The sequence below is a fragment of the Xiphophorus hellerii genome, chromosome 23 (genome assembly GCF_003331165.1).
Source record: "Xiphophorus hellerii strain 12219 chromosome 23, Xiphophorus_hellerii-4.1, whole genome shotgun sequence".
Taxonomy (NCBI): domain Eukaryota; kingdom Metazoa; phylum Chordata; class Actinopteri; order Cyprinodontiformes; family Poeciliidae; genus Xiphophorus; species Xiphophorus hellerii.
In genome coordinates this window covers 25,757,566-25,772,291 of record NC_045694.1, presented here as the reverse complement: position 1 = coordinate 25,772,291, position 14,726 = coordinate 25,757,566, and the positions used below count along the sequence as shown (strand labels likewise).

Genomic DNA, 14,726 nt, shown 5'->3' with positions numbered 1-14,726 from the left:
TCTGCTGATGGGGAAAAAACTGTAGCATGTGTACACAAGCATGATTGACAGCACTCTGATTGGTTGTTGCTGACCTAGCTGTCTTTTTATGCAGCTAGAACTGGGGGAAAAAGCAGAGGAGCTCTTTTTTTTTTTAAAGATTATCTGTCTCATGTTAACCGTCACAACATATGGACAGTTTTAACAAATATGTAAAAAAAAAAAAAAAAAAAATGACATTAAAGAAATACTGCAGCTATAATTGGCATAATTTGCACAAGATTTGCATTCCTCATCTTTTCAAAACTTTAAAATGCAGTTTTGTCTTCTCAGTGTAAAGAATTTGTATTTCAATATGTTATGAACTTTTACATTTTGCTCAGTCAGTCTGAAAACATACTCTTCATCTACCCACATTTGAGGCTACTCTACTGCCACCTAGTGCCCAACACCAACAACTTGTCTTTCATTACATGAAGTGGTCACAGCACATAAACTACAATTATTCAGCCACGTAGTCATAAAATAGCATTTTTCATTTTTATCATCAAGTTAAAACATCAGCAGTGATTGAAATATATAAATAAAAAAACATCCACTTTGTAAAACCAGTATGAATTTTATTAAATTAAAAAGTCTGTAGGATGTTAACAAAACGTAAAAATAATGGAAAACAAAACTCGCGGAAATGAACAAAGTTGTTTGAATTTTAAGGTCCAAAGTGTCATTAGAAAGACCGTAATGTTTCCTGCTTTCACTTCTCACCTCCAGCCTGATTCCCTGGCTTGAAAACAAACAACTTCCCTCGCAAACGGGACACGCTGAGGCAGCAGGACGTCGTTCGGGGAAACGCGGGGGATCTTTTGTTTATAAAGCTCACATCTACAAACTGAAAACTTGGCCTGAGCAGCGGTGGTAGAGAAGTGAGAGGGTGAAATTAAACCACCGTGGAAAATCAATTCAAAAAGAGCAGCGCTATTCTGATTTAGCTCAAAAGAGGAAAGAAAAGCAAAAAACATCTGAGTGTCTTAAGACTCTAAAGCCATCATAGCATATATATATATATATATATATATATATATATATATATATATATATATACACACAAACACACAAATCTGCATGGAAAACAGAAGGGTTGGCACAGTCAGTGTCGCTTATGGGGGTAACCACTTTATGGACAGAGATGCTAATTTTGGACAGCATATTAGTTTATTAATAAATAAAACTTTTTTTAAGTGGAAGAAGTTAAGTTCTCAGAGCCCTCCCCCTCACCCTGGCTAACAAAAACAAATCCTATCAGGGCGGTGAGAGGGTCTGAGGCGGGCGGGGCGCCGGCTCAGTGCTAATGCTCCAGCTTGCGTAGCCTGATGGGGTTGGGCAGAGCCTGTTGGTTGGAGGACGGCTCCTCTTTCGGCGTGCGGAACAGGACCCGACCTCGATGGTTGAAGAGGTAAAACGACGGGTGATTCCTCAGTGTGTCAAAAGTTCTGAGGAGAGAAAAAAAAATTAAAAAGATCAATTAAAACATGGTTCTAGTCCAGGGGTGGGCAACTCCAGGCCTCGAGGGCCGGTCTCCTGCAGCTTTTAGATGTGCCTCTGCTTCAACACACCTGAGTCAAATAATGAGGTCATTAGCAGGACTCTGGAGAACCTGACTGCACCTAGGAGGTGATTCAGCTGTTGGATTCAAGTGTGTTGGACCAGGGAGACATCTAAGAGTTGCAGGAGACCAGCCCTCGAGGACCAGGATTGCCCACTATGATCTAGTTACAAATAATACAGCTGGACACAAACCACTGGGTAAGCCAGTGCTATCCTTACTTTACTTGTTACTTGAGCACTGTTAGACGAAGATGTTTTGTCATTAAAAAGACTGAGATCAGTTGTTTGGAAACCGGGCACCAAACATGCAAACAGGATGCTTCCATGTCATCGCAACTTAATTGTCTGATTCACACTTTCTTCTCCGGAGAGTCGTTGTTCCAGGGTAAATAAAGGTGGCTTCTTTAGTGATCAGCTCTCCTACGGTCCACCATAATCTGCTCCTCAGAGTTTCACCAAGTCAAACTTCATTCATATGACACTCCTAAAGGTCCTAACAAGCCTTAAATCTAAGACCTGGAATGTAACAAGAAAAATTGCATTTTATATAGAAGTGGTTCTAGGGCTGCAATGAACAGTTATCTTAGTAATTGATTAATCCATCAATTATTCTGACAATTAATTGGATAGAAGAAATGGCACATACAGAGTTTTAATTGAACCACTTGAGCCTTTTTTTTATATATACAATATTAGAAATATGTTAAAATATGCAAATAAACAATTCAATTCCTCTTTGAAATAAGAAAAACATTTTATTGGCTAAAATGCAACAACATAGCATTCATTTCACGAATTTGAGCTGGATGAAGCTAAAACTGCGCCACTTGAGTTTTGGCTAAAACCTATTTACAGACAAACATGATTTTAGGTTAAATGCAAAATGTACACTTATTTAGTACAGTTTTGGTTTAATTACTGCTTCGAATGTGGAGAAATTTGCCTTTTTTTGAGTCTGCGTACTCCAATTAATGATTAATCTACTACTAAATTAGTTGACTATTACCACAATAATCAGTTAATCACGATTATTCATTTCAGCCCTAAGGGGTTCCAGAAAGTAAACGCAACATCCTATGGGTTAACAACAGAAGTGAGTCAGTGGTGAACATGAAGGTCATTCAGCCAACTGCCGATACATTTAAACTGACCCACGGCAGGTCCAGAAAGCTAGCTTGATAGCAAGAGTATATTAGCAGGTAGTTAGCAGTAGCCGCAACCCGCCTATAATCACAGAACACAACGACGGTGTGTGACTCAAATGTTTGCCTGACAGAAAACTCCTGCAAGAAAAACTCCCATCGGATGTGAGACTGAATGGTCTCACCAAAACCAAAAAATAAGACGTGTGATTAACATATTTAAGGCCACCTTACATTTTTATAAATTTAAGACAGAATATAAGGTCTTAATTTTACGTACACTATTTAAGACTTTGGTACGCCTTCCAGAACGCCAGTTTTGTGTTTTTCTTGGAGATAAGTAGCTTCTTAGCTGTCCAGCCTCAGCCACAGAGCACATGCAGAAACACTCATACCCGTCTAAAGCCTTTCCTGGACAAACTTTGCACAAGTGGTAGTCTAATAACGTAGTTGAGACCTCTTTAAGAGACACTTCCAACACTTTCTTGATTTTCCAGAGTTTTCACACAAACCTAGACTAAATGAAAATACTGACCAAGACTGTAGGTTCCCTGCATTTTCCTGAAATGCTTGCTTCATTGCTAGTAGTGGATGGAGTGGCGCAGAAGGTACAACATGCATCTGGCTGCACAATAATAGCTGGCCTTGACGTAACAACCGTGTTATGGGACTCTGGTTAATGTCTTGGGTTAAAGCCCAACAGAGCTGCGCCTATAAATGCATCTGAAAGTGCGGAGGCTCTCCTGTGACAATGGGAACCAACAGTTCCCACATGGAGGGGATTGGTGCGCCGCTCTTACTTGTTTTTCAGCTCCGAGGAAGCGTCCATGTCCTTGAACTCTCCAGCAATGTGGACAATCCCGTAACAGGTCATCACAAATGACAACAAGGTCTGCAGGACAATCTGAAACAGGGGGGAGGGGCAGCGAAGATGAAAGAGACGAGTAGGTGATACTTATAAATATGACATTTATTTGTGTGTTTTCCTTCTGTGTATTCTTTCATTCGTTAGTTTTCACGTGTGTTTTGCATTATTGGCAAGTTTTAGCTGTAAGTACGGGCACGTCAATGACTTCGGAACCATGGAAATGAGATCAAACTGCATGCAGTGTAATTGTGTTGCAGGACATCTTCTTTGAAAGAAAAAAACCCTGGAGTTACTCACGTCAATTGGTAACGTCTCGTGCTCCTTCTCTGTGAGCCGCATGTATGATCGATCTGCACGGAGAGACGGGATTTAATGAGACCAGGAAGCACCAAACGGCATCAATCAGTACCAAACGTAACGACAGTTAAATATTGTCGCTCGGAGCCTTGACAAAACAGAAATGTCACCGCGGGGAATGAATGCGTCAGTGTCAAAGGTGAGTATTAATGCCTTTCCGCCTCAGAGCTGACTGAGCGGAGCTAAGCTGCCAGAGAGGCAGGCCCGTGGTGCCGATCTGTCGGTCAGAGCGACCGGAACCGACCGACACCGGCGGGGCTGCCACCGCTATGCGGAGAAACTCACGCTGTGCCGCCGAGAAAGCCGCGTGGGCTAAGGCAAAAAGCCCCACACCGACAACACCTTTCCAGAACGACGAAGCCATCTCGAAGCTGGGCGCAGGGGAACTGTGGGCACTGCCGTAAAACGTCAGACAGCGTCGTAAAGAGTCGTAAATAGCCACTGCGTCATAATGTTGAAAACGTTATACCAGATGGAAATATGGGACAAAAATCCATTCCGACATAAAACTAATGATTCCGGTTTTCTGTGAAAAGAAAAAAATCATAAGGGTTTTGGGGGAGGTGGGGTTCAGTCAGACAGCCTTAAGGAATGGTGCTTTTCTTGTTACCTCGGAAATAATCATTTCCAATTTCCCTGTTATTTTTTTTACTGTAATTTAGTTTTTCTTTTTATCTGTGCCACATGCCTTTATCTTCAATTGTCAGTCTACTGATTAGTTGCACACAAAACTGTCAATATACATATTTCTTAACATGTATCTTGTTTACGTTTCTGGAATAATAATTTTTAAAAAAAAACTTCCAAGGGGCGTTTGCCTGCCAGGAAAGCAGAAATCCCGAGTTTTCGATATGCATTGAACGCCGCACAACATCCTGTCTGCCCACCGCTTCTTCCTGTCCGCTCGCACTGAGCTCTCACGTTCTGCAGTTAAGCTTTTTTGGCACATTTGTCTCACTGATAACGCCGTTAAAAGCAAAAAAAAAAAACAACAACAAACATGGCAGAAGCCATTCAGAAGAAGTTAAAAGCGGAAGTTGAAAAGTACGCACAGACGCAGAAAGGTGAGGGCTTACGAGCCATGCTGCACCGAGCTAGCATTCCTTATTGGGCCAGTTAGCGGTGTATAAATATATCATGTGAACGCATTTATTTAGTCGTGGTAGCGGTCCAGGTGTGCTGACGTGCCGCTGTCTGTTTTCAGATGTCAGTAAGAGCGTTTCAGCCCGACAGAAGCTGGAGACACAGATGGCAGAGAACAACATTGTTAAAGAGGTACGTCTTTCTCTGTTGACCACAAATCAAGCACCGCCACGGGGGGTTTCTTTGGATCATTACCATAACGCGTTTCTCTCCAGGAGCTGGGTCTGCTGGAGAGCTCAAACACCGTCTTCAAGCTCATCGGCCCTGTGTTGGTGAAACAAGATTTGGATGAGGCTAAAGCCACGGTAGCAAAACGACTGGAGTACATTAATGGAGAAATGTAAGGGGAAAACTCTCGTCTGTTCATCTGTGCCTTTACTTTACAGTCCACACACTTCATATAGAGATGACATGCAGTGGCTTTTGAATGTTATAACTGTGCAATGTTTTACACAGATCTCTCAAGATAACATTTAGTGCAACAGTAGCTTTAGGAGGAAAAAGTCATCCAGTATTTCCCAGCTGTGTATTATGTGACGAAATGTGGCAACCTCCGGGGTGAATTCCTGTGTTTTATTTAGGGGGAAAAAATGTATATGTGTGACTGCATCCTTTCCCGCAGGACAACATGCCAAAAGGCGAGGGCTTAATTTTAAATTTACATTTTAAAGACAATACCACAGAAGAAGAAATAAAAAGGAGGGGCTTCCCATCTTAAAGTAACACGGTTAAAACAGTGACAGGGTTTTTTAGAGGTGTTTCAGTCGGGGAAGAAACAATACAAAAAAAAAGAAGACATTTTGTGTAATTATAACGAAGATTTTCATTGGAATTATTCCCAACAGCGTGTCTATAAACAAGTTACTCTTTGCTATTTAAATCAGTGGGCCTCCTGTTGTTGTTCTTAATCCCGCAAAGCCAGTGAATCTTGCACTTTATTCAGGATTAAGTTTGAGATTAGCCACGATACTGAGGAGAATGACTGAACATTTGGTAAATAAGTAAAATAGCAGGAAATGGTTGACTGTTAAACAAGGAGATCAGCTGGGTTTAAGTTGTTTGTTGTGTGAAACATCTTTTCATGGTCCTTCCTACTTTCCCACAATAATAATATTTATATACAGCAAGTCAACAAAGCGTATTGACAACCAGCTTGTTCTAAATGTCTCTTTACGTCTCAAGACTTTGGCAGATTTTTCTCTGCATCAACCCAGGTCAGACATGTTTGGTGCATTCTTACCTTGCGCCGCTTTCCTTCCTGTCCCATTGCAGTCAGAGATACGAGACGCTCCTGAAGGACTATCAGAAGAAATCTGAACAGCAGCGAGAGGTCCTGACCAGTTTACAGCAGGACCTGCAGAAAGCCCAAGGCCTCCCTCCTGGAAAAGTATGATGCGGAGACCCTGGTGTATTTCGAGCATGCTGAACACCCAGCCGAGAGACGATGACACAATGTAAACCTGTTTCATGAGCTGAGTCAATTCTGCTCGCACTTTGTCGTTAATTTGCAGCGTTCTTACTGTGACTGTTTTGATGTTACTAATAAACATTTGTTTTCCATTTCCCTGTGTGTTTTATTGGAAATGTTTAAATGATGTAACATTATAAACGACTGTTATAATTATAATGAGGGAGAAAATGTTAGCCCTCAGAACTAGTGGTTACAAGATCATTTAAAACGAGTGTTTACGGTAATAAAGACGGAAAAAAAGAGACTTTCTTCAAAATAAATACCCCAAAAGGTCTTGTTGGCTTGTCTACCGCTTTTATATGTTAGTTTTTCAGACGTCCGACTAAAAATAATATTGCGACACTGCCGTGTTTTCTGCACGAGCCGTTAACAGTGGCGCACGTGGAACAGCGGAGCAGTTCTCACCTTCAGGTGCGGCGTTTTTGTAGCGCGCGCGAGTTCAGCCAGGGCCTGTAAAGACGAGCGACACGTGTCCACTGTTGTTGTTGTTGTTGGTTTTCCTCAAATTGGCTCGCGCGTCTCCAACAAAAGAAATCCAGGAAGTCACTTCTGGTTGGTTCTTGTCCGTTTTCACTGGATTTAGCGGCGGTAGCCATCTCAGTATGGCACTACATACGTGACGGACTAGTCCCTGAAAGTATATCGAGTAATTAAAGCTATTTTTAATCGCGTCCAGATGAAGCTGCTCCGCGGACAGGACTTTGTGTTGCTGTGTTGAAATGGAGAAATGGAGCGTGGGAACCCAAAGCCTCAGGCGGTTTTGCCGCAGCCAAAAGGCGTTCGGTCACTTTTCCTTTATTGCCTTCTGTCTGCTGTGGGAACCACCAAACACTTGTCGGAACCAACTGGGAACAAGTGTAACACTTTGGACATCTGTTCCTAAAGATTCAGCTGTATTAACACCTTTTGGTTTTGTTTAAATGGTTCTATTGGGCCGGTTTAATCCGCGTTTAAGATAATTCCTGACCTAATGAAAGCCCTAATCTGATTTCAGCTTTAATTGATTCACTTTAGTCCTGTGTGGTCTTTTCTTTTTTCGGCTTAAAGCTGCCAGGCGCACCAAAGGGCATCCTGTCCGGCGGTCATCCCAGCGGGACTAACGCCTCTTTGGATGCGGATTGTTTTCAGGATTTAGACTCATCCATCCACCTCCACCCCCCCCCCCCCCCCACCCCCCCTCCCAAAAAAAAAACAAAAAACATAAAACCCCCCAGCTACAATAAAGCCTCTGGAGGATGAATGGGGATTTCTGAGGAATGTTTACCTTAAATGTGTTATTTCCACTATTTACCCAACATTTGCTTGCTTTTATGGTTTCAGCATGTTGATCAGTTTTTATTAATCCAAACTGGATTAATAACCTTTTGTTTTTCAACACTCTTGGACTTTTTTTCTTTCTTTAGAAATACATTTTAAATATCAGCATTGAAATTCTATTAGTAAATTCATCTCTTACAACAAAGAAATACTTTTGAATTTCCTTTTTTTTTTTTACACTTTAAAAAGTCAATTCTGTCCCTCATGCATGAGTCGGTAGTAATTTGCAGTATGGGAAAAATATCTCCACCTAGTGGAAAACAATAAAACCTGAAATTCCGAGGAACGTTTTACGCCAGAAAATGGGAACAAATTGAAATAAAAATCAAATGCGAGTCAGTTTTACAAAAAAAAACAATGCACACTCTGTTTAGTTTAAAAGACTTGGAGGATAATTGACTTAAATAAAAATGGAATTTTGTCCAAAGTACAGCGAGGCCACATTGCATACAGTTGACATCAACACAGCCAAAATAAAATAAATAAAATCAAAACACACAGAAACATGTCCTGCACGGTCAAAAATAAATTCGTACTTTAGTAAGACGTTTCCCCCTTTGCCCTTTATCATCAGGACAGATTTGCATCCAGACAAACGATTCTGAAAACCAAGACTTTATGTTTAACCAGAGGAGGGCAGAGCGGACAAAAACTAGACTCAAGTAAGATTAGCACAACTTCAACATGTTTTTAATGAAGTAAAAGTGACAAGTAGCCGTTGAAGAAATTACTCGAGTGTAAAAAAGCATTTGGTAGAAGGTCCAGTCAAGTACTGAGTATTTCATCAGAGGATCAATCATCTGATTTTTAAAACGTACATCAACACACGGAATACAGTTAAGTAGAAATGTTGGTATTTTATGGGCAAAAATGACAACATTTCACATGACTAGCAAAACATAACAAAATCAGGCAACTGATTATGTTTCCAAATCCGTTTAGTAAAAAAAAAACAAAAACGTTGGAAACTCTAACAAAAACTGCAGGTGTGTGTGTGGAGGTTTTTTTCTGGTGAATTTTTTGGTTAAATTTGTTTTTCTAGAGAATCTAGAAATTTTACTCAAGGCAAAGTAGTGATACTTCATAGTAAAATGACTCAAGTGAAAGTAAAAAGGCCAGCCTAGTGAAGATACTGATAAAAGTACATATTTTCTAACATTCAGTTTTATTTCTTTATTTTTCTTTTAGGTGAATGGATTTCTAACGTGTGCCACGTCTGGCATTCAGAGCCACGGATGCTTTGCAAACGTTCATTTCCATCACAGCTGGACGGTTTCCGGAGGGGTGTCTCTCCCCGTCGTTCATTTGAGTAGATCTCAGGTCTGGACTTTGACTGGGCCGTTCTAACACATAAATATGCTTTGATCTGAACCGTTGTGCTGCAGCTCTGGCTGTGTGTTTAGGATTGCTGGTAGCTGAACCCCCCACCCAGTCTCAGGTCTTTCACAGCTTCTGTTTTCCTCAAGGATTGCCCGGTCTTTAGCTCCTCTCTTTGCTGAAGAAAGGAATCCTCACAGCATGTACTGCTGGTAGTTTTCCATCAAACTTCATGATTTGCATTTAGACTGAAACAACTCACATTTGGTGTTATTTCACAAGAGCACATTCCTCCACATGTTTACTGTGTTCAAGACAAACTGAGCCAATCGGTTTCTTCTGGTCACTCTTCTATGAAAAGACGGATCTGTGGAGAGTATTACTGATAGTTGTCCTGTTGACAGAGGCAATGCCAAGGGGGAGCTGGGGGGGCATGGGGCCCTCTGGAAAAATTCCAATAATAGATAATCATGTGACAGAAAGGCACACAGAGTAATTTATTCAAATAAAACATGTACGTAAAACTCAATACAGAAATACAAATTAACTACAGGCAAAGTAAGTAAATAAAATCCCTTTTTTTTTTTTTTTTTTTTTTTGCTTATTGGGCTGGGCTGGCTACCTCCTTATAAAAAACAAACACTTTTCATATTTTAATAATTTTCCTTCCAGTTCACGACTGTGCATTGCTGCTTTGAATCACATGAAATAGCTATAAACCAGTTACAAAATAATAATGAAAGATTCCAATTAAGCATAATATTAATCTTTGTTGCACGACTGAAATGTTTAAGAAGTTTAAACATTGTAGTTGAATAAAAGCTCAGTGAGATATGGCAAAAATCTAATCAAATCATGGCCTGTGTCACTTTTCTTTGCCAAAAGACGATTTAGGAAAAAAAATAATTTTTGGCAAAAAATGACATAAGTCGCTAGCTTAGGAATGTGATGATGTATTAGTTTACTTGCCAGCACTGATTCCAGGTCATGTGCTCCTAGACAGACATTAACAGGACAAACTTTGTTTGTATTTGTTGTATTTTTATTTGACAAGGAAAAAAGAAAGAAAGAGTGTGAGTTTCACTGCGAGACGACCTCGCGGGGCTTACGCCCTGCTGTGGATTAGACGCTGCCGAAGCGGTCTGCTCTCTGAACACGCGCCAATCACAGCAATCCTCTCCCACTCTACATGTGAAAAAAAGTCGTCCGAACACCATGTAGAGACGGCGGCTCTCCCATCTACATGTCAATGGGCGTCATAACTGCTGTCCAATCTGGATGGAGTATGTGTTAATGTTCCTCTGGAGGCTTCTCCAAAGTGCAGCTGCAGGAACCTTCAAGAGGCCACTCTGGAGGAAGGGCCAGGAAACTGCGCTGCTGAACGGAGGACGATCCTGCCGATGTGTGTGTGTGTGTGTCTGTGTGCGAGAGCAAAGCGACAACACACCACCACCCGGTGAGCTACGGAGAGTAGAGAGAGACGTGGAAGGAGCAAGAAGATAACGCATGCAGAATAAAAACACAGCTTGAAAAATTCACATTAGAAATTCACTGATATTAATATCTGCATTGGTCATGATATTGGGAAAACAATCTAGATCAGGTATTGGTGACAATGCGATCCATCAAGGGAGATCTACGCAGTCTAATTCTATGCTGTGTACAACATGTTTAAAATTCCTGATTAAATTTTATTTTTTCCACACGTTTGACCAAAATAGTCGACCTTTTGTTTTTTTTGTCAGTTTCTTTGTTACTCATTTTGAATGGGCTGTTCTGCTCCGAATTGAAAGTACTGAACAAATGAAAGTTTTGTCGTTTTCACACGCCTGACCAAACTCGTGAAGCTGTGGAAGTGTGCCGTGTGCTGGCGCCGACTCATCAGATGCATTTTGGAATCCGGTACGTTTATGACTTTAAATGTTTAAAATAAACGTTTAAAGTCAATTCAGCTCTGCTTCCTGCGCGTTGGATCGGTATCGGCCGACACTAAGCCTCAGGTTTTCGGTGTCGGAAGTGACAAAAAGTGGATCGGTGCGTCCTGGGTTTATATAGGTATGTAAAAAAAAAAAAAAGGGAAATATGTGAAAACTAAAGAAGATCTGTGCAAAAAAAAAGTGTCCATGCTGTACAAATCTGTCAACGTGTCCGTCATTTAGGCCAGGGTCTCCAGACCGGGTCGGGCACTGATGCGGAGGAGAGCGTCTGCCTGGTTTCGGACCCCTGCGAGACGAGACGCTGAGGGGAGAGTGCGGCGGGGACGTCACCGGGGGCGACCACCGCCGTCAGAGGCCCCGAGAGCTTCAGCGAGGCCTGCAGCGCGTTGGCCTCCTCCAGCTCCAGGCTCTTGGAGGCGATGAACTGGCTGACCCGCAGCAGGCAGGACCTCATGCCGTCGTGGTAGCTGCGATGGGGGCCGCCGGCGGGCCCCTGCTCCTCGGGAGACGCCGTCCTCGCGGCCCGGTGGTCCTTCTCCTTCTTCAGGAAGTCGACGACGCTCTCCAGGATCTCTGCCTTCTCCGCCTTCGGGTTCCTCAGCTTCTGCAGCAGGAGAAACGTGAGAGAGAAGAAAAAAAAAAATCACTTAAAAAAAAAAAAGTGTTTAAAAACAGCTGCAGGTCAATTCAGCTGGTTTTGCTCATTTATTTTAAAAACAGCAAAAGTGTAATAGAGGTCAAACACCTGAGAGCAGCAGGACGTTTCAGTCCTTTATGAAACCATAACTGGTTTATAAGTGAATGCTTTAATTTATTTATTTGCTCTATTTACTTATATCTAAAACATATACCAAAAGTATAAAACTCAGATCACAAATAGCCAAAGTCTACAACTTGATGACATGGTTTTCTGACGATATTTTACAAGTGAACACATTTTGATTTCTCTGAGGTATAAATGTAAAACATGCATTTTCGCACAGATTGTGAACTGTGCATTTAAATTAGATTTTTTTATTTTTACTTTTTTACTTTCCACACTACTGGAAAAAAAACTACCGATGACATTTAGTCATTTTTATGTAGTTTACCATCCACGGATACATTCATTTATGAATCTGTTACACTTTTGCGCTATTTTAATAACCCAGTGTGAAAAGAATACATGTTTAACTGTAAATCAACTATTTGTGGTTTTGGAAAAATCGTTTACAGTCAAATTGACTCATGTAATTTGATCTTTTTATGTCCGTATTTAGGATAAATCCAAAAATACCCAACTGCACATAAACTGACCGACAACATATTAATTAAGGGTGCAAGTTGTTTTCTTGAAAGTGGGAAGTAATGAAATGAAGGCTGAATGGGACGTGACGCTAATGGTGAATTAGGGGACAAATTAGAGCAACTAGGTTAGCCTGGAGTTTCCTTACAGGCGGAAATATGTCATTTTATATATATATATATATATATATATATATATATATATATATATAGATCTAATCAGTTGCCTAGACGACGCGAAACTTGTCGTAGAAAACGACTTCTGTTTCGTGGCTGGTACCAAACGACCAAAACTACCAAATGACTGAACCTCGTACAAAACACCCCTCGGTTTACCGACAGTAAAGCGTCACGTACCTCGTTTCGCGTGTTTTCCAGCATCAGTAGCCGTAAGGCTTCCAGGCTGCTGTTGATTCGCTCCCGTCTGCGTTTCTCCATCATGGGTTTGGACGCCTTCAGGACCGAGAAGAAAAAGTACTTTATTTTATTTTTGTTGGCTGTTGTCCTTAAATGAAAGTAGCTGAACACACAGTCTGTTCTCCTCACCTTCCTCCTGGATTTGTGTCCCGGAGTCTCGGGTGACGGTACAGTCTTCATGCTCCGTGTTTGCCCCGCTTCCCTTTCCGAGCCAACGTGGAAACTGAATGAGCCGAACGTAACGTTCCTTTCATCGATTCTCTGTTGATGTCTCCGCCGTTAGCCACGCCTCCTCCCGTTCTACGTCACTCAGCGGCCGCACAGGGTTCGTGTTAGGCCCGTTTTACGCACGGACGACTTTCGCTTGCTTTTGAATCCACATGGTAATCAGAAATGGAATACAAACGCGACTTTTCGTGAAAATATAATTACATTTATTTTAGCTGTGGGTCGCCTTTTTTTTTTTTTTTTTTTGGTCGCGTCTTCTTTTAGCATTATAAGAATTTTGTTCAGTGCTCATCTATTGCTCTCTTAAGACTTAGGAGCTAACTTTGACTAAAAATAAAAACAAAACGCCACGCTGCATTTATAAGCTACAACATTTCCTTTTCCAAACCGGCTACTTTCATTTTTTTTTTTTGTCTTTTTGCTAAACGTGAAAAACAAAACAAAACAAAAAAAAGAACCTTCCTTTTAGTAAACAGTTTATCAGGCCCTCTTGCACAAAGTCCCAGTTTAACCATGAAGCCTTTTGCGGACATAAAAATAGTATTTCATAACCAACACAGTGATCCTTAAACAGCGGTTTGCTGAAAACCTGGCATGCTGCAGCTGACGAATCACTTCTCAAGTTTGGACTTTGTACTTTTCCAGTTCGCGCATTATTTATCTCATTTCGTTTTAAACCCTTTACATTTTACCTTCTGCATTTCTGAGTGAAGTTTACTCAATATGCTACAGATGAAACATTCAAAGTCCAAAGAAGAGACAGGAACCATGAGGAAGTTTGAAAACTGCAGTGATTTCTAGATGCCTTATATATATATATATATATATATATATATATATATATATATATATATATATATATATATATATATATATATATATATATATATATAACCATATTCCTCCTGTTAATTGATACGTCTTAAGTTTTTTGCTTTCATACATTCATTTGACTTATTCTTAAACAAATGATCTGACATCAACAACCAGCGTGAATACATGATGCATATTGTATATATATATATATATATATATATATATATATATATATATATATATATATATATATATATATATATTTTTTTTTTTTTTACAGTTATCGCACTTTATCTTTTTTCTTTTTTTTTTTCAATGTCCACAACTCTACTACATTTTCAAAATGACTATTTATGACAATTTGCACTGAAAAATACTGTTTTATGTTAACGAATTAGGTTTGTGGAGTGTGAGGTTATTAAGTAAAGAAATAATACTAATAATACTAATACTACTACTACTACTACTACTACTAATAATAATAATAATAATAAAGAAAGCAAAAGGAAATTAGGATTTAATGTATTAAGGGAAAAACACCAAACCAATCAGACGACTGACCCCTGAACTCTGAGCCTGGTGCAAAGATCTACTGTCTGCCATAAATAAAACTGGAAAAGGTGAAAACATAAAGTGTCTAACAAAATACAAGTAACACAATAAATCAGTTGAATTTTGGCACGGTGCAGCTCAACAGCATATCCTCACCCCTACTGAGCTTTTTGGGTCTTTTTGTGACGTAACAAACTAAAACTATGATAAATAATCTGATCAAACTCAACTGAAAAACAGCAACAACAACAAGAATCTTGCTAGAAATTTGCAAAGACCTTGCTGCATTTTTA

The 14,726-nt window shown here is 40.3% G+C and overlaps 3 protein-coding genes across 3 annotated transcripts; 1 reads left to right on the top strand and 2 right to left on the bottom strand.

The window, feature by feature from the left end:
* Nucleotides 1–298: 298 nt before the first annotated feature.
* Nucleotides 299–4,506, bottom strand: mmgt1 (membrane magnesium transporter 1). The gene is made up of 4 exons (XM_032555564.1): nt 4,237–4,506; nt 3,892–3,944; nt 3,527–3,630; nt 299–1,469 (listed from the first exon to the last, which is right to left on the bottom strand). Exons 1-4 carry the CDS (start codon nt 4,313–4,315, stop codon nt 1,325–1,327), a joined length of 381 nt encoding a protein of 126 aa, XP_032411455.1. The 5' UTR covers nt 4,316–4,506; the 3' UTR covers nt 299–1,324.
* Nucleotides 4,507–4,786: 280 nt separating this feature from the next.
* Nucleotides 4,787–6,657, top strand: pfdn6 (prefoldin subunit 6). Its single transcript, XM_032555563.1, has 4 exons — nt 4,787–5,015; nt 5,156–5,226; nt 5,310–5,434; nt 6,367–6,657. The coding sequence occupies exons 1-4, from the start codon at nt 4,952–4,954 to the stop codon at nt 6,485–6,487; spliced, it is 381 nt and encodes a 126-aa protein (XP_032411454.1). The 5' UTR covers nt 4,787–4,951; the 3' UTR covers nt 6,488–6,657.
* A 4,244-nt stretch (nt 6,658–10,901) lies between these two features.
* her5 (hairy-related 5) lies at nt 10,902–13,250 on the bottom strand. Its single transcript, XM_032554368.1, has 3 exons — nt 12,967–13,250; nt 12,778–12,873; nt 10,902–11,740 (listed from the first exon to the last, which is right to left on the bottom strand). Exons 1-3 carry the CDS (start codon nt 13,015–13,017, stop codon nt 11,351–11,353), a joined length of 537 nt encoding a protein of 178 aa, XP_032410259.1. The 5' UTR covers nt 13,018–13,250; the 3' UTR covers nt 10,902–11,350.
* Between the last annotated feature and the right edge of the window lie 1,476 nt (nt 13,251–14,726).